The sequence below is a fragment of the Seriola lalandi genome, unplaced genomic scaffold (assembly GCF_002814215.2).
Source record: "Seriola lalandi dorsalis isolate HSWRI2012SDOR001 ecotype SW California unplaced genomic scaffold, Sedor1 jcf7180002054125, whole genome shotgun sequence".
Lineage (NCBI taxonomy): Eukaryota > Metazoa > Chordata > Actinopteri > Carangiformes > Carangidae > Seriola > Seriola lalandi.
This window is the reverse complement of record NW_019524678.1, coordinates 490,698-510,447: the sequence shown is the minus strand read 5'-3', so window position 1 is coordinate 510,447 and position 19,750 is coordinate 490,698. Positions and strand designations below refer to the sequence as shown.

Below are 19,750 nucleotides of genomic sequence, written 5' to 3'. Positions count from 1 at the left end.
AGCAAAAATTCAAACGGGCAGTTTCCCTACATTTGAGGACAATTTAGGGAAACTCCAAGGCGGTGCAGTGAACTCTTCCTCACACCAGCCTGTGGCTGGTTAGCCTATCACACATTACACAGCTGTCTGCCTCTCTCTCTCCTCCAAGTCATAGTCACACTCAGAAACAGAGACAGTACAGTACATAACCTCAGGGTGTCTGAATGTACATGAGTGCTTAGCTCTTTATACTCAAACTGCACTGTCTAAGAAGGAGTGAAGGGAGTGGGAGTAAAAGCCTAAACATGCATACACAACTTTTCTCCCAGATGAGCCTCAGTAGATTACCTTACTCATTTAGGAAGTGAGACTTGCAGAATTGCTGAGGGTCAAAGAGATCCACAAGAGATGCATAAAATTCTTTGTTGCCAATTAACACAATCCTCAGTCTCCAATCAAAACCCAGCAAAATTACTGCATTTAAAAAGGCAACTAGGCAATAAATGCTAAAAATACAATATTGCAGTTCCAGTAAAAGCCTCCAGAGATCTGCTTTAATATGTCTTCTAGTATTCTCTTCTAGTATTGCATGGTTGTGCTACTCCAAGTAAATGAAAACCATCTGTCCTAACAAAAGCATCAATACTCATAAGCCAAGAGTTACACCTAGAGGAGACACTGTTTCATGTGCAAATGAAACTTCACCATCACCATAACATACACGCCACAGTTGTCAGGATCACTTCGATGAATCTCATGATCTGCCCTGTGCAAAACTGTTCCTCACATCAATATGCCAGATCTTGCTGAGGCAATAGGGGCTTGCTTGCATGATTAAACTCAAGTAGACAAACAATAGTGTGTGGGCTGGGGTTTGAATGCAGTCTAACCATATCGTGATGTCAACTCTCCTGTTGGGAGAGTGAAAGGCCTGCTGCAAAGACTGGAGGATAGCCAGGCTTGGACAAACAAAACAAAACAAAACAAGCGGTTGAGATCACACAGCACACAATGGATGCCCTCCCCTTCTGTAGCCTCCACACGCTCTGCACAGCCGACAGCCCCGTGCCCCCCTGACACCCCCGGCTCTCTGTCGTCTGCAGGCTTTTTGTTTTCCTGTCTGTCCGTGCAGGGTATCATGCCAGCACTTGTGAAAACAGCCACTTTTGCTTTATAAATGCAAAGAAGTATGTCTGATTTGCCCACCAAGGCTAAGAGAAAGCATTGATGCAGTGTGTGTGTATGTGTGTGTGCGCCTGTGTGTGTGTGTGTGTGTGTGTATGTATGTGTGTGCGTGTGTGTGTGTGTGTGTGTAAAAGCCATCTGCTGGGGCAAGGGAGAGGAGTTCTGGATTTGTAGGTTTTTGTTTCCAAAGGCCAAACAGCGACCAAGTTAGACCAAGACTTGATCGTTTTTGACTTGCTCTGAATCAGTCTCTGACTGCCAAGCTTTTATTTTGAAAGTCAAGTCAAAATTTGTTCACATCAAGCAAAGTTAGAAATGGAGCATTTCAACTTTTTCTCCCCAGATACTGATTCCAATTCCTCAACTCAGAATATCTGCTGATACATAATACCTACCTGACACGTTTTCTCTCTTCCCCAAATTTAAACAATGGTACACCTAATGGCATGGAACTTATTTTAATCAAGTTTACTAACCAACAATTATCAACCATCCAATGTTTTATTAAGTTGCTGCATGTTGAGCTCTCAGGGTCCCAAATTCTAGAGATAGAACTAAAATGTGAGAAAAACAAATATGAATCTGATTTAAAGAGCAATGTATGCAATGTTTATTCTGTATCTATAGAATCTCTGTAATCTATAGAATAAACGATATATACTCCTGGTTGGACGGTGCACTGGTGTCAGATGGGGCTGTATGCTAATGACAATACTGAACAATAGGTGGGCATGCAAATTTCATGGCTGTTGACCTAAATGGTGGCGTTTAATCCAGACTTGGCCCTGAAAACAGCTCAAGCTTGACAATCAGAGGGAGCCCTTGTGTGGCCTTGCCTCTAGCTAGTCAGAGAGGGAGACAGTGGTACTAATCTGTCTGTAACCGCCAGCAGGTTTCACCGTCCTGCCAGGAAGGGTAGGCAAATGACAAGATATCATCGCCATCAATATGATGACAGGGTGGGAAGAATTCCGACTCCTTGATGAACATAAACCCTTTAACCTTTGAACCAAGATAACAGCAGCACGTCCATGCTAACACATGGCCTGCACGACGTGGGCTGGTTTAGAGTATTGGGGTCACGGGACCATCATCATTAGGAGTGTGTCATTTGAGGTGATGCCACGATGCATCAGTGTCACGCAAACCAACATCCACCTCCCACTCACACGCAACTGTGCTCCCGAAAGTCAGCAATCCATCAACCATGAACTCTAGCTGTTTTCTTTATGACATGCTGGGAATGAAAGATTTACTCTTACTCTACAGTGTTTTATCTTATCACTGCTATGAGTACTTCTATAATATATGGTTCTGGTGTTCCTAGAGTTTCCTTTAATAATAATTTTCATAAAGATGCGTGGGGCAACTTTCTCTAAAAAAGGCATGAGTCGTCATGGAGCACATCGTATTTAATGAAACAGCTTTCTTTTCTTGTAACAGGACACAGGTCGTAATGAAAAATACTGTAAAGTTCTTTTGTGACAAATATGTTTGTTTTAAAAGCTGGAACTTAGTATTCCTTTGAAACAAACAAATATTAAGGAAATTGATGAGCATACTGAGTTAAAGTTTCACTGCTGCTTTCAGGATGTCACTCAAATTGAACCTGTTTGTGAAAGTAATTCTTATTCTAAGCATTTTATCCCCTCTGATATCCATCTGTTCAGTTCTTCTTACCCTTTAGTTACTTTTTTATGGTTTCATTTGTTTATATAAAAAGGTATAAATAAAATTTATACTTCACTGAATCGAGTAGTTAATGATGGAAGTAAAGTTAGCCTCTTTATATCTACTTGTGTTTTGGTAGTTACTCTTAGGACAGTTTGCAATTTGGTCTTGCCTTTGTCTTCTAGGCACAAAAATATGTCTAAGTGCATTTTGTTGGTGACTAAATAAAGAGTTAAGTGAAAAGTTGTAGAGAAAATGACTCAGCTGTTACAGTGCATGGTCACAGACAGACGAATGTCATTATAAATGTCACGCACAGATGATGGATGCTGGTCTGAATTCTTGGCATGAACTCTCTGGTGATGACAACAGAAAATAAGCATTTTTGGAGCATTTTAGATGTAATCTTTTTCATTTTTAGATGGAGTTCTTCCCAGTCTGCCTGCCTGCTGCTGACTCACAGCACGGTGTCACATTCTTTGGGACACGATGAAACTGCTGCAGTGCTCAGACCTGTGAGTGACCTTCAGCTTTTGTTGAGCACACTGTATCCGTGCAGACGCCCTAATGCGCTTGCCTCTAACAATTTCACTCAAATCCACTGACAAGACTGAGTGATAAAGATTGGGAGGTAGAAAAGAAAAGGAGATGAAAAATCTAATTAAAACCAGCAGTTTACGTAATTGAATTTTTTTTCATAAACCAACATTGCTTGTGTAGATTTATACAGCAACTCTCTCTTCAATTTATTACTGAAAGCACAACACATCTAATTAACTACTGCAAAGATGTAAATAAAAAAAAGAAAACACTACATTTGAGCCGACTGTCTAATTATTGGTGCCGAGTCTTATTTGCTCTCCCATTCCTCAGCTTGCGGTGTGTACTGAAAGGGCCTTTAAAGATTTTAAGAAGAGAGACAAGCATTTCAGCCCTTGCAGCTCAGCAGTCTGAATGGTCCAGGTCTCTTTCCAGCCCCTGGTTAATGGGCAGACTGGCTGTCATCCTGATAACATCACTGAGTGAAAAGGATCGTGAAAGGCAAACATGTTTCAGGATTTTCATGTTTTTTCGATGCACACTGTTGAGGACAGATGTTTTTGGAAAGAGAGAAACAATGCTGGACTTATCTAAACCTTAAGTCAGATCTGTATCTCTATATATGCTACTTCTGACACCAACGCACACGGAGTACAGTCTTTCCACTTCTTCATTGCTGCTCAGAATGTATTAGATATGTTTAAATTCAGTATGACAGTAGTATGGCTTGACTTGATCAAAACTATTTTTATGGTACAGTATGATACTTACATGTAGACCTGAGAGCTGTGACATGTAGAGTAAAGAATATCTACTTAATGTTTGGACAGGATGGATAGTGGCCTACAACTGTTGACATTTGGCTCTTAAATTATAGTTTGAAGTCTGAATAGTTGAGCTCTATCAATAATCATTTCTATAATTTGTTGAGGACGAAAACCTTCTTGAATTAACACTTTTCTTTTTCCACTTGAATTAATTTCATGCGGATATTGTTTGCAATTTTTGCATTCAATATTGCAAGTTGTGTTTTGCCCTCAACCTTTGTCAATGTCAGATCAAATGTAAGAACCGATTACTCATTCACACACCAGCCACTGAGTATCCATGGAAAAATGGGATTTCCACATCGATCACTAATGTTTTTATAACAATACCTCATGGGTAAAAGGTTAGGTAAGGGGGTTAATGGACATGGGGTTGGCAGGGGTTTGCCAATGCGTATCTCAGTCAACTACTAATCAGTTTTTTGTAGCGGTCTTGATTTCTTCCCATGTTACACAACTTTTTGTGACACATTGTGAGGGACGGGGTGCAACACTATGAATGTCTTCTGGGAGAGACTGCTTAAAAGTATGCGCCATTATTCCCATATTTAAACAACACCACCCTCCCCTCCATCACAGCCAGCTTCTCACCCTGTCTTCAAGTGAGGTCACTCAGATCAGGTATAAACATTTTTGTATTTTTTCCTAGCATAACTCGAACCACACAGTACAACAGAGAGCTGCAGAGGAAGAAACTACGTATGTGTAAAAACCTACAGCCAAGATGGCACGAGAGAGCAGAAGCCGTCTAATTAATAGAGCCAGGGTTTAGAATGGATCATTTGAAACTGAACCAAAACTAAAGCTGCTTAAATGACAGTAATGTGGACATGACAGCACTATCTTAGCAATCTAGAGCACATACACAGAAAATGCTGCAAATTCCCATATCATTCAATTTGAATGAGTATTTGACCAAACTTAATGAATTCCTTATTTAATTAAATAAATTCTGTTGGCTGCTCAAGTATAGTGTCTACACTTCAATGCTTACACTTGCTGCTTGTGTTTTATCACATGGAGCTTCTCCTCTTTGTCGATATTTCTATAGTCCTCTTGAATTACTCCTGAATGATTTCTACATAAAAAAGAGAATTTATCAAGTACTAGGCTGCTAACTGCTAACACCAAATTAATGAATGCATTGATTAAACAATGAAAAATAGGGAGATCTTATTTTCTGCCTGCCCAGTCAGCTTTGAGATGTAAAATAAGGTTTTCTCCCAAAGGCAGCAGCTGATTCTGCTGGCCCTGATAACCAAGATCTACAATTAACATTCAGTCTGAGGAGAACCTTTGAATTGAGGAAGGAGAGTGGACAGAGATGTATTGTGTAAAGATGCACATCCATTAACACGTTCAAACACACACACACACATACTACACACACACACATACTACACACACACACACACACACACACACACACACACACACACACACACACACACACACACACACACCTGACAGCTGCACTTTAACCCTCCCATCCAGTTTATAAGTCTAATTATCTGGTGGTGGCCAGGGCTCCAGTGGGGGGCTTTTGTGTGTGTGTGTGTGTGTGTGTGTTTGTTTGTGTGTTTGTGTGTTTGTGTGTTTGTGTGTGTGTATCAGCGGGAGGGGGGTTAATTGGGTGGCTGGGACCTGTGATTTGATTTTGGAGGAGCAGATGGCAGGCTGCTGCTGGAAGGCATTTGGATTGTGTGTGTGTGTTTGTATGCGTGTTTAAGGGTGTGTGACTGAGTGAGTGAAGAGCTTTACTTTCTAGGAGGGCAAAGTAAAGCTTTTTATAGAATCTATAGGGCTTTGTTCAAACTGGTATGCTAATATTGTGCTCATTTAAAGAAATCATAATGCTACTAAGCCGATATGACCCTGAAACAAAGTACTGGCACCTCAAACAAAGATGGACACTACTTTTGACAACAGAACACACCACAGGTGTTGGGTTGCAGTCAAATACATGTAATCAAACTAATAGTTTAACTACATTTTGCAGTGGCTTGCTGGTAATTCAACTAAATTCATATGTACATAGTGATTCCAGTAGTTAAATCACTGTTTTTTCCATTTTTGTGTCGTTAACTACTGAAACTACAAACAATTTTGGGCCATAAAAGGATAGGAATGATTTTTTATTTTACTTTTGCATCTCTACTATAAGGGAACACCCTTTGAACAGCCCCAACCGCTGTGAGAGCAGCCCAGGCAATGCATTCATCAGGCAGTCACCACCACACACTTGACCTTTGTGTAGTGGATGTACAAAAGCTAAGGGCGGGCGTTGCTCAGTGCTCACACAGTGACAACTTCATCATGGATGAACCTCCTGAATCTCAGCTTGAGGAAGAATAACCATGGCTGTACATAGGCAATTATTGTATACAAAGAGTATTTTATTTGTTTGGTTTATGTATGACCTGTGAACAAGGAGGCGTTTTTTGTCAGCATGTGACTTTTTTGTATCATATTTTCTCTATCACATGTAAATTGTAAATTACATAATTTTTTTAGTAGTAGTTTGAATTACTTTTTCTAAGTGGCTTCATAAGGTAGTTTTGCTGTAGATCAGCTTCTTCCAGTGTGAAGAAAAGCATGTCCACAGTCTGTCCTCTTAGTAGCCTAGTATTCGTTTCTGTAACTCGCTCCGCAGTGATGTCATTTTCAAATACAGACAGCATATTTTTTCACTCTGGTGTAGTGTACCGTATACTAATTATACTCTGGGCTTGCTGAACTTGATATCGATCTTCTGGTCTGACTTGGGGTGGTTTGAGGGCAAACAAGCTTCCCAAAATGTCAGTGTTCTTTTAATAGGAACGGGCATAAGGAAATTCCCTCCTTCACTACAGCCAAGATTTAAAAACACTTTGCAGTAGTACATCTACCAAAAATGAGTGATTTTATGCATTTATTTTTTTAACAACAAAAAAAACCCTGCTCCATTAACTGTATAAGGACACACATTTACGGGTTAAAGTTGGGTGAAAGCAATGCTTCTCCAAATTTGGTGATTTTGAATTTTGAAAGTATTCCTTTATGGGTTGGATCTCCCTAATTCGTTGTCACAAAGCTGAAGACATTTTTTCCTTCCTGCTCATGAAAGGTTTTGGAGGTACATGGTTTTCATACTAAAGGGGCTGATGGGAAACAGGCTTTTGACAATCTAGCCACATCCAGTCAAGCTGTCAGATTATCAAGGCAGAGTCATACCTCCTCTTCAAGAAGAGGAGTTTCATAAGAGAAAACTGATGCTTTTCCATTCAATTCTCCAAGTGGTTAATATATAGAAATAAAGATTATGTTATCATATATAAACAATCTATTTTACACTGGGAATTTAAAAACAAAAATCGCTTCAGCCTAAATTAAATACAGTACACTAACTTGAACTGAATTGCGTTATATTAACATGGACAGGATATTGTCAGGTGTCTGGCTCTGGTCACAGGATCAGATTACAGGTTTGATGGGTTAAACCTCTGACTTTGGACTTTTAATTCAATTTTGAGATAGTCCTGCTAAAGCAAAGAGAGTAATGCCAAACTACCACTTACTATGCAATACACTGCACTTCTTTACTTCACCTTGCACTTATTGAATAGATGTACTACTTAGTACTTACACCAAGGTCTCCTACTGCACTGAAGCTTTAGTGATGTCCCTCACTTGTAAGTCGCTTTGAGTAACTGTAAATGTAAAGACAAGTCTAAAGCAAAAAGTCTTTTTTCAGTCATCATTTAAACACTGTTGCGGTCTGATTTCTGAGAAGAATATTCTCACCTATGACAAAGTAATTTGCTCAAAGCATTTTGTAAGAGTGCACGTAACTGTCATGTGAAGACAATAAGAATTTTTTTTAAGAACAAAAAAATCAATGTAGATTCTAAATAATTACAACATTATCACTTTCAAAGAAGATCTGTTCAGGTTAAATGACAGAGCTGAAAAACTAGAACATAATCCAATTTCTGAAATGCAGCCTAACAACATTACACTGGCAATGTCTGTTAACAGCATCAGTTAAGGACAGGATATTGCAGAAGAATTTGTCAATATCAATTAGGTGTCTAATGCTTCCAATTTGATATATGTAAAAACATTATTTCCCTTGTCTACCATGACACATAACTTTTCTAAATAGTGTCTGGATATGACTTACTGGAGCTGTAAACAAGCCAAAAAGGCTTTTGATAAATTCTGACTTGATTTCTTTCCTTACAGCGATCCACCGAGGATGGCGTGCATCCTGTGCTCTCTACACCTCATCATTTCTGCTGACACAGTTGTCTCGTAAGACACCTGCCTCATAAGCATTGGTATTGACGTCTAATTGATTATTAAAATGGGAACTCTTGCCGAAAGATAATCCTGTAGAGGACTTGAGCATTTTGTGACACCATGTAAGACGAGTAATAGAAGAAACTCTAGTCTCCAACTAGAGCTGCTTTACAGGGCCAGATTGATGGATGGATGCATTTGTGTTCCAGCAAAGATGAGAAATCATCTATCAAAGGAAGCTGTGACTGAAGGCTGATGTGTTTATCATTAAAAGTCCTGTGGTGAATATCTAAAGTAGCTACATGACACACTCAGCATGAGTTGTGTAATGAGTCATCTGTAATAGACGAGTATAATCCCAAAACAGTGTGTCGTGCATGCCCCAAATCACTACTGAAATGATTGATTTATGATTTTAAATATAAGTGGCTAAAAGGAAATCACAGATTCACGACATCAAATCCAGCTGAATTGCCATAAATGCTGGTGTTATGTTTGTGGTTGAACTGGCTGGCATCCATCTTCAATCCAATTAAAGAACATTACAGTTGCTAAAAGCACCGCAGGCCTTAGTTGCTGCTTGGTTTGGGATTTTTCTTAAATGACTTGTCACTTGCTGCTAAATTTACAATCATGTTAGGAGCTACAAGCATGAGCACCGATGAATAATTTTGTGATTTCTACAGCGTTCTTTTTGGCCACATAGCACAGCATCTTTACAGTCTATTTATCGGCAAGACTGAAATGAAAGCATGAATATATCAGTTTTATTTTTGAAAAGTTTAGCTAGTGTATTTTATGCACGTGTTGCACACTGATAAACAAAACATCTATCAAAAATTTGAGAGCTGATCACCTTTTCTATAGCACTCAGATCATAACTTACTAACACGGTTTAAGGTCAATTTTTTTCATAAGTTTTAAAAAACAAAAACAAAAATTTGGTTGGATGAAAGTAGGGGTAGGAAGGTTCAGTGTAAAACACAACTGACAGACACTCCATTGTAACAACTGTGAAGCTCTAAGTTTTGGTTTCACTCCCTGCAAAAAGTCCTGACGACATTATGGCCTTTAACAAACCATACCATACCAGACTCCGGCCAGCTGCAGATTCCTGATTTTAAAAAAAAGAAGGAAGGGTGTGCCATCGCAGTCTGGTGTTCGGCCAGCCCCTTCTCTCCTCCAATGATTAGTCAAAGCATCAGCTTGGTAGTTGGTAAGACAGGGTGGACAACATGTTACTATGACTAAAGTTAATGAATGTGAGTGCAGCCCATAAACGCTAATGATACAGTCATCACAGTAATATGGAGCGTGACATGGCTGCAGGTCTGCATGGCTGATCAACATGGAATCTACTGAGAGATGGAATACAAACACATCAAGGCTTAATGCCACTGATATTAGACTGAACGAGTCACAGTGGAGACCCTAACAAAATTCTTGCAGGAAGCATTAATACGTGCAGCTGTGGGCGATGCATTATTAAGTGATATTGCTTTTTGGCACCATGTTTTTGAACATTTCAAGCGCTGACATTACTTGACAACTTGAGTGTATGACGCCACATCTCCCCCACCCAACCCTGCTAATAATAAACTAAGTTTTCGGGGGGTTCAAACTCTAAATCGTGTCACCCATTTGGCCGCACCCCATTCAGTGATTTAACAGCTGGTGTTTTCCTTATGACAACTGATGAAAACACCTGCTGTGAAACACTGATTGGCATACAGCCAGAGAGGCAACATGCTTTATAAGTTTAAACAGAGAGAGAGCAGCTGTATTCTGCTCTTTGTGACTCAATGTTGATTTACCAGTTAAGGCTTGGGTGTATCAATAATTTTCTCAAAAAATAGTGAGTGTCTTTATTAATTGCATTACTTGGTGAAAGGCTTAGAGGACTTCCTGCACCACCTTCATAGTCTCAGAGGCACACAACTAGTTTAAGGGCATCCATCACAGGAAACTTTAAGCTAAGATAATGCAAATAAATACAATGATATTCTGGACACGGTTATGTAATCATTGTAAACTGTAGAGTGCTGGCCTGACAGAAAGGATGCTGGGCTGGCTCTGTCAGAGGTGATAAAGATCACTATTCTCATGAGTCATTTGTCTGGACTGTCCGGTACAGAAAGTCTCCTGTCGGCTCATGGGAAACAAACATCAGCTGCTTTGGGTTTCAGACTCTGATTCTCAGTTTTAACCTTTTAGTATTTGAGGTGAGGAGATTCTTTTTTGTCACCCTTTTTTGTTTTTTTTATTACAGCTCCATATAAGACTAAGTATTACTCAGGAAATGCCTTTTTTTTGTGGCTCTGGACTAATTTCAATCTAAAAGCCTCACTGATGTTTCTGTAGTCTTTAACAGAATCATGAAATCAGGTTATTTTATTAATAATCAACACCTCTCTAACAATGGAATTGTCCATTTATAAAAGTTCAATCCCACTGAAAATGAAACAATGTTTGAGCTCTTAAGTAGATCCAACAGAGCTATAATCAAGTATCCAAAAGTTCTTTCCAGCCAACTGCTTTTTCTGGATTTTATGAGTAAACACATTATATGTGTAGTTAGAGCTGTGTTTGGAGTGAGGCATTGCAAAAGATACTATCATCAAATAAACCACAGAAGTAACCAACACATATAAACAATTGATTTTAGTGCAGTCTTTGACAGTTTAGACTCCAATGAAAGCACATTTCATTGGCCACTTCATTGGCATGTCCTCTTAAGTTCCATAAAGCTTTCCATTTCTGTCTTCTGACATTTGTTTATATCACAAACACATGTTTTCACTGCTACACTGGCAGTAAACAGGACAATCTACCCTGAAATCCACTGATGCAAACAGCATGACCAGTTTCAAGAAATGTGAAGCGCTAAATGTGGCAGTTTGCAAGTACATTTTTATTGTCTTTATGAAATCAGTGTTTTTTACTTAAATATAAGTCCAGTGAATGTCCAAGATTTTATTATCATTATTATCAGTTTGTATGTCGCATATTTGGTTTTCTTAACACATTTCAGTTGTTTCAGAATTAACTGTAGTCACCGGATCAGGCAATGTGAGGCAAAATGTCTGAAATATGGGAGCAATATATTATTCCTACTTAAGCTTTAAAAAGTGCAGTCTCTCTCACATTTGAAAGCAATTGCAGGACATAATCAATGTCATCATTTGCCAATCTGGGAAAAGGTCATACTCGTTTTTATTCCCTGCTCTTGCCAGACATTTACACTACCTTAAACCTCCAGCCTGTCATTAGCCAGAGGTCTGTTTTATGTCTTTTGTTAAACCTTTGAAACTGGTGAAAATCACATACATTTATTTAACTCTGCATACAAACGTTTAGGCTTACCTGGTTAGTTTTTAAACTATAATTCTGTATACAAAAAGTACATGATGTAGACCTCTTAACTGCATGTCACTGCAAAGCCTCACAGAAGCCATTCAACTCTCGCAATACTTTAAGATATAAGGTGACAAAACCTTTTCATTCAAGCTCCTGTTATTCTTAGTTTTTGTAAACTTGCTTTTTGGTGACGTTTCATAAATTAAAATAACATTACTTTATTTTTAATTCATATTTATCCTCTACATTTGTCATAAGCTGTACTTTCACTTCCCTTAAACCATCTTCCTCATTTGAAGTTAAATAATTCTGTGACATAACTTAAAACCATATAATCAATAATTATTATGTAAGACTTCTCCCAGATGAGGCAACATTAATATAAATCTTTTTGATGAGGAGCACCATGTGTTCAAGCTCACCTCATCTCCAAACACCAGGGAAGCTCAATGAGAATTTCAAATGGAAACATTACAATGGTATATGTGTCCCAGATGGATAGGATTATAGCGAAAACAGTCTCAAATGGCTTAATAGGATTCTATGAGGTGGGGAGGAAACTATACTGATGGATATGGCAAAAGGCCTGAACTCTAAAGTGTATTCATTAGTGCCTTGTTGAAATAACTGTGGCGTGTAATTATGTATGGATGATTAAACAGGGTGTAATTACCTAGACTGCTGACACAGCTGAAGCCTATAAATCACAGCGTTTTTTTGGAGATAAAACCATTGGCTAAAAAGCTCAGCCTTGCAGTTCCATCTGGTTTTCATATGCACGTTGTCCAACCTCGAAACAGTGTAGTTAACTCCCTCCAACTGTCATGTTATGTAATCTTAGTCTGAGTTCATGGTTAACAGACTCACCTGCCTGCCCTCCAAAGTGTAAAGTCTCCTCACAGCTCCAGAGTCCAACTTGATAGCATCCGTGATGTCAGTGAGCACCTGCTCAAAGGAGTGTGCCGTCTTCTTATTGAGCAGTATCCGAACTGCCTTGCGGGGTTTGACACCGCTGCGGATGACTGTGACGAGCTTCGGTTTGATGAAGTCCTTGGATTCCCGCTGCAGTTCATTCTTCAGCGGGATGAGGGAGGAGAGGGAGCGTGATGTGCCGGTCTTGATGCCCACTGACCAGTTGGGGTTGACGTTCTTGGCGTAGTCCACACGTCGGAAGGGTTCGTTGGAGGCGCACACGTAACTCTCACCTGCAGGAAGAAATAAGTTGGTAGAACAGAGAGTCAAAACATAAATATCTCAGAAACCATATCCCTATTTGAATTAGAAAAAAAAACATTTAAAATGAAACATGTAATCTTCAGAATCCGCCTCACATGGATGATATGCACCATAAAATGCTGCTTCAACAAGACATTAGATGAACAGCAAAGAGTTAACATTCCTCCTCTGAGACAAAAAAGGCACATTGAGAGGCCAGGCCAGCGTAACACTGTCCTCTCCCTTTCAGCTGTTGAGCTGCTGCACTGGCTTTCCTCCAAAGCAAAGCATTTTGTTTTATCTGCCAGCATTCCATTCGAACTGTTAACACGCAAATGTTTCCCCTTAAGAACAAAGTCATGTGGCAAGTACAGGGGCTTGGCCGGTAAATGAAAACCACGGCAGGAATGTCTGGTGATTGTTTTGAAGGCTGAGTGTTAGACGAGAAACCGTGAGTAACCGAGTGGGAAAATGACAGATATTTTCTCTTCAGGCTGCATTCATCACAAAAGTATTCACAAACAGTCAACTCTCTCTCACAGGCAACTCTTTGCTTGTGATGAACTAGAGGACAAAGATCACAGAACGTCTCATCAAAGCTTTCTGCAAAAACAACAGCATGCACAAACTGAGACATTGAAAATGTGTAGCTTGCTCAAATGATGTCTTCCCAGCATGAAACAAAGCTCACTGAGGCCAAAATCCCGCAGACTTCTGTATTTGCAATTACATTACAGCTCATGCCTGCATCACTGCATCAATATAAGACCTTCACAGTGGCTGTGTGTGGTACATTAGAGGAACTGCAAAGCAATGAGACTGCTGGAAACAAACATGATAGTTAAAAAGCAGTGTAATGTTTAATCCAATAATTTTCTATACCACAGAAATACAGTAGTTATCAACCTAAAGAAAAGATTGTTCACTGTCTTTGGGTAAAAAGTAAAATTAACTGATAAAGAACCAATCCCATCTTAGAAATTTTGGCTGTTGGATATGTGTCAAGACAAACGAATCAAGCCACAGTGTAAGAAGGCCAGTGTGTCCCACGATACCCGGTTTTATTAAGCCTGCAATTAACCAAAGGCTAATTAAAAGGCTAGGACACAGCTGAGGGGACTGAGCTACGGTGGAAAACTAAAACAAAATCTAACTGGGGCTGTCATTCATCTGCGCAAAAAAAATGACAGAATACCGAGATGCCCTCAGATGGCGACCGGTGACAAGTCTATTCCCTGGAGTGCAGGGATCTCAGATGCAACCTCTCTCCGTTGATGTGAAGGGCGCCTCAGCCACCCGCCACCGGCTGCTGTCCTCATGTGGACAAAAGATGAGGTCAACCTTAACAGAGCTGTCTAACCAATCCAGCAGCTTTTACTGCAGCGGTCACACAGCTGTCACCAATACAAAACCTAGGCGATGTCAGTAAATGGGAATCAAAAAACAGACTTGTCACCTTAAAACAACGAGTCGACTCCATGATCCAATGATTCTCAGCATGTGTGGTCCTCATCTTTTTTTCCCTGACTAAACCAGTATGACCAGCACACTATCGACTTCTCTGGGCAGACATACCACACCATCCTAATCTGTTGCTAAGCAAAATCTGTGCCAAAATTATCAAATCTCTTTGTTCTTCCATCCAAGAAAAACACATTTTAATTGTGTTTTAGTGATGACAGGGTAATTATGTAATGCCAAGGTCTAGTACTACCAAGATCCAAAGGACCTCACCTTCATGTATCCATCAAGCATATACATTCAGGAAGCTGCTCAGTTTTAGCCTGGAGCAACACCAAATGAAGCCTCTACAAATTAGACATTCAAAAATATTCATGACTGAGTTGCCTTAATAAATCAAAGATAATTGAAAACAACGTGGTTTAAACTGTCTTTAGGCAATGATAATAAAATCTTGGACATTCACTGGACTTATATTTAAATCAAAAACACTGATTCCATAAAGACAATAAAAATTTACTTGCTTAAATTTTAGGCGCACGTTTAACTGTGAACTCTGATTCAGCCTCTACTGTCAGTAAATACTGATGTAGGGGAAAAGATTATAGCAATATACATTAGCTAGCAGCCAATAGTGGCAGCACTGAGAACAATGCTAGAATAGAGCAGCACAGCAAGGAAGACATTATGCGCCGAAAGGGATTTTACATGGCTTGCATTGTTCTAAATGGCTCTCGCACGCCATTGGAGAAAGCCGTGTTTTTTTTACACCCACCATCTCCTGATACGCTGCAGAAAAGTTCAGCATGAGTTCACATTTGCCGTTATCTCTTCTTAATGAACTTCATGAGCAATGAATGACATTACAGGAAATTAGAGGATTTCCTCAGTTAGTACAGGACTGAGATTCGTGAAAGGACATTCGACATTTTTGCTGATGACAACAAGACGTCAGCACAGCTATAAAATACACACTTTTTCTAATGTTGGAATGCCTTATTATCTTTAGCCAATTTCAACATTAACGTTAAAAGGTTTAATTTCATTTTCATTTTAAAGTTTTTGTCCAACTAAAGTTCCTCTGTCAGCAAGTTAAGTACCCTCCTCCACACAGTCAACTACAAAGCTTCAGTATCTGCTACCTCTCTGTTGTTTTCCACAAGCACAGCAGTTCAAGTCGACTGGTCGGCTCAGTAATCCCGTCCAGCCATAAGGGGCACACTTGTGAACGGTGCTTGATTGGCTTTCCACACAAAAGAGACCCAGCAGGCCTCAATCAATGGAGGCAGACTGCTGAGCTGTGCAGTAATGTTCCCTCTCTCTTTAGACGGATAAGTAGACAAGGACAAGATACTGGTGCCGAGCCCACCTGCAGTCAGCCTCATGCTTGAGAGGCTTTGGTGGAAACTAGACAGCCTGTGTACCTGCTTATGATTGACAGGGGACAAGCAATTCATGAATAGCATTTTCCCCACTTAGCCATGATGGCATCTACACACGCAAATGATTTTAGTTGTCTTTGCTGAGGATTTGCTGAAACTTCTGTCACCATCTCAAATAATCTGATTGAAAGGAATTTCATTTTTAGTGCTCACAGTATTTTTTAAAAATCTCATTTGAAAAAAATTCATGAATATGAATGAATGTCTTTCCAGACACAATGTCCTGGATACTCAAGATAATCCCTGGGCTTTCCCGTCAACAGTTTTTAACCAGGAACTATTGTAAAAGAAAATTGAATGGTGAAAACTGTAAACGGTGAAATGAAAACATTGTAACCCATGAGGAAGGACGTGCAACATAAATTACTTTGAGGAAAACCTTCCTCAAGAAGACACACGTGTGGCTTAGTTAACTTAAACATGTGAACAGTAACAGTAACAGAAACAGTACTCTGGCACGTACAAGAATTTTTATGATTTGGGTGAACCCTTTAAATCCTCAGACAAAATGAGCTGTTGCAGTATCAGTCAGAGGTACAACTCTAAGCCAAGCCAATGCACCAAAAAAAAAAAAAAAAAAAAAAAAAAAAAAAAATCAACTTTTGCTCGATTTGCCAAACTAGTGATGCTACAGAATTCAGATCAGGCGCTGGCCTAAATCCTCCCCAGTGTCTCAGGGGACGGGGAATAGGAAATGAGTGTAGCACAGACACGAAAGTTTTAGGAGGATGTGAGATAAAAATAGACCTGCATATAAGAACAATGACAGCATCAGGAGGTCAGTGGATCCTGAGTATGTGTGGTCAAGCAGTAACCCCTCATGTTGAAAGAGGATTGCAGGCAGGTGACAGTTCAGACAGACACTGTCTGGGCTGAACATGAAGATTAACTTGTTACTGTGAGGTCACTGTCCCTGCAGGGAGAACAACACAGCAGGAAAGTGAAAGGGTCACTGACTGTTATCCATTCGTGTCTGCAGTGCGCAACTGCCTCTGACACTGTGTTTGAAAACAAAATTTGTTTAGGAACTCCTATCAGCCCTCTAGCTCCTCAGAATGACTAAACTGATCAAACAGCTGTGACTGCAGGAGGCTTTCTTCAGTGTCTATTATTTCTAAGTAGTTACTACATTTTTTTTTTTTTTTTTTACTATAACTTAGATTACATATTTTAAATTACATTTGCAGTCTTAAAACCCATTAATTCACCGCAATACTGCAATGCAATAAAACAGATAGTGGATGAGGGAGGGAAACTTTTATCAAGATTTTTAAGAGCCAATGGACCATACAACAACTACAACACTGTCATCAAACATTTATTCCCAGACAGTGGGTACACATGCCCACATAAACTCAGCTCACAAATACAAAGAAAGTGGGGGAACGTGAAAGAAAGAGCCCAGCTGAGACCAATCTGCAGTGAGCTGTGGTCTGCTGCAGTGAGGAGAGGTCTGCTCGTCTCCATGCATGGCACTGGGTCAAACATGTCAGAGGAGTTATGTCAGTGACGTAAATTATGTGAATGATGTGAGGGAAGCTTTTCATTGCACCCATTATCCTGTAATGTTCTCCAGAGATAAATGGATGGACGTCTGTACAGTGGATCAGGAGAACTGACCTCAAAGTAACCTTTAATCTGACAGTGAAAACTTTCTCAATACACAACATATACAAATAAACAAAGCAGTCAGTTCTTAACATGTGAATATGCTCTGAGTGACCCTTAAAACCTCTGGCATAACTTGCCTGAGGGTGTAGTGAATATCTGCATGGGCCAATGAGCCCAACATTCAAGGCAAAATGTAGCTTTTAAAAAAAATCGATTCTATGTGTGAATCAATGCACATTAGTGTATCATCAATATAATCATGTTGCAACCCCCTTTATGGTTAGTGGTGACATGAAGAAGTTATTACATCCATCATCACCCTTACCCTCTACTAACTCATCCAGACTGGTGATCTTCCTGCCTCCATCCAACGTGTATAACGACCGGACTCCTTGAGGAAGGTTGACGTTGTCAGACAGGGACCGTGTGAGCTCCATGAGCAGAGCATCCAGAGACCTGAACCGGTCGTTGGACACGGCGTACACCAGACCTTTAAAATACTTGTCTCCATTGCGATAGAATCGCACTTTTCTAGCCTTCCTCTCGGATGTGAGGGACTGGAGAGTACGTGTGCGGTAGAAACTACAGTGCGCGCTGTGCGCCGGGCTGGGGACCAGCCCGTTGCCTCTGGAGCCAGACTGGGACCCGGAGACCGAGTTGGTTCTCGGTGCCCTGTGCGGCTTCTCTCGTTCCTCAAAGTGTTCAAATTCAATACTTCTGCTTAGCGACATGTTCTCTGTCACCTTTTCTTCCTGCTTTAAGCGAAATCCCAAACAGAAAAAACTACTTTTATCCAGAAAGCGCTGAAGGGTCGATGTGTGCGCAGCCGGAGGAGGAGGGAGGATACACGTGTGCTTCTCCAGTCTCCACAAACTGTGTGACCACTGGCAACCGCAACTTGTTACAAGTCTGAACGTTGAAACACAGCTTCCAAAAGTTGAGAATAAGTCCTCAGAAAGTGAATCCCGTCCTGCCTAAGCCGATGAATTGATTTTTTTTTTACCTACAAAAACACAGCAGGAGCAATAATCCAAACGCCAACTCGGGATTATCCAGTTGAAAACGTGTCGAATAATGAGCAGCTGTGTTTGACAGACATTGCAGTGGACCTGCCTTTAGCTTACAAACAACCAAGTGATTTTACAAAACTTCGGCGTACCGCACCAAAACCCGCAAACCGCCTCCCTCTCGCCTTCACATCCTGTCTCTGACTGGTCGCTCGCTCAAGCTGTCAAATCAATGGATAATGAGAGAGGCGGAAGCCTTCCGCGCCGCAGGGTCCTAGTGCTCCCTATTGTTCTGCTGATGTATTCAGGACCTGGAAACAATGGAGTTTTAACTCTCCTCCTTCATGACCTCAAATCTGATCAAACTTTAAAAACACCTACATGACACACAACTTGTAGGTTCTTAATTCTGGGTCATCAAAACAGATCTATCTGGAGATAGTAGATATCAATACCATAATAATATCAATTATGTGTTCATCTGCTCTCACTATGCATGTAGGTGCACAGCAAGCTTCAAGCTAAACCAGAAGCTGGCCTTTGAGGTTTTTACTGGAAATGGTTGTGAAACTGTGAAAACAGTAGGCTCAGCTATTGGACACCAAATTCAATGACAGTAATTACAACTCAGTATAGGAAGAGATACCATAAAGACTGATTACACCAAGGTGCTGTGAAGATGAGTGAGTATAAGGAAGAAACTGGGTTAGTCTACCAAATGTATAGACTAGCTGCAACATTAAGTCCCCAGAGGAAATACAACACAGTAATTAATCTAGCAAACATACACAGAGTCTACAACTGTAACAGCAAAAATATAATAATAGAAAAACACAATAGTTAGCCAAACAGTAATTTAAAAGTTACATTGAATTTTGTATAGCTGCATGTTAACTTCAGACAGCTAGCTAGTAATAATGGCCGGCTTGGTTAGCAGTAAACTGATCACAGAAAAACTAGATGAATTAACAAACCACAAATCAACCATCACAAACTTAGACATAATACTCCAACATGGGCATCCGGTGAGTAGACAAAAGATATCTATTAATATTTATTTTTGTCATTGATCTAACAAACTGGTGGATGTAACAATGTCAGTTTCTGTTGGGAACAGAGCACCCAACTGAAACTGCTGGTAGCAGAATATTTGCACTACAAAGAACAGTGATTA

At 40.0% G+C, this 19,750-nt stretch overlaps 1 protein-coding gene across 7 annotated transcripts in view; it reads right to left on the bottom strand.

The window, feature by feature from the left end:
* The window catches only part of dclk2a (doublecortin-like kinase 2a), a 41,650-nt gene extending 22,889 nt beyond the window's left edge, over positions 1-18,761 (bottom strand). For all 7 annotated transcript variants that reach the window (XM_023403324.2, XM_023403325.2, XM_023403327.2 and 4 more), the window contains exons 1-2: positions 17,895-18,761; positions 12,708-13,045 (exon numbers count right to left, since the gene is read on the bottom strand). In XM_023403324.2, the coding sequence (XP_023259092.1) occupies positions 12,708-13,045; positions 17,895-18,300 (744 nt within the window). In that variant the 5' untranslated portion in view covers positions 18,301-18,761. The remainder of the gene's footprint in view (positions 1-12,707; positions 13,046-17,894) is intronic.
* Positions 18,762-19,750: the final 989 nt, after the last annotated feature.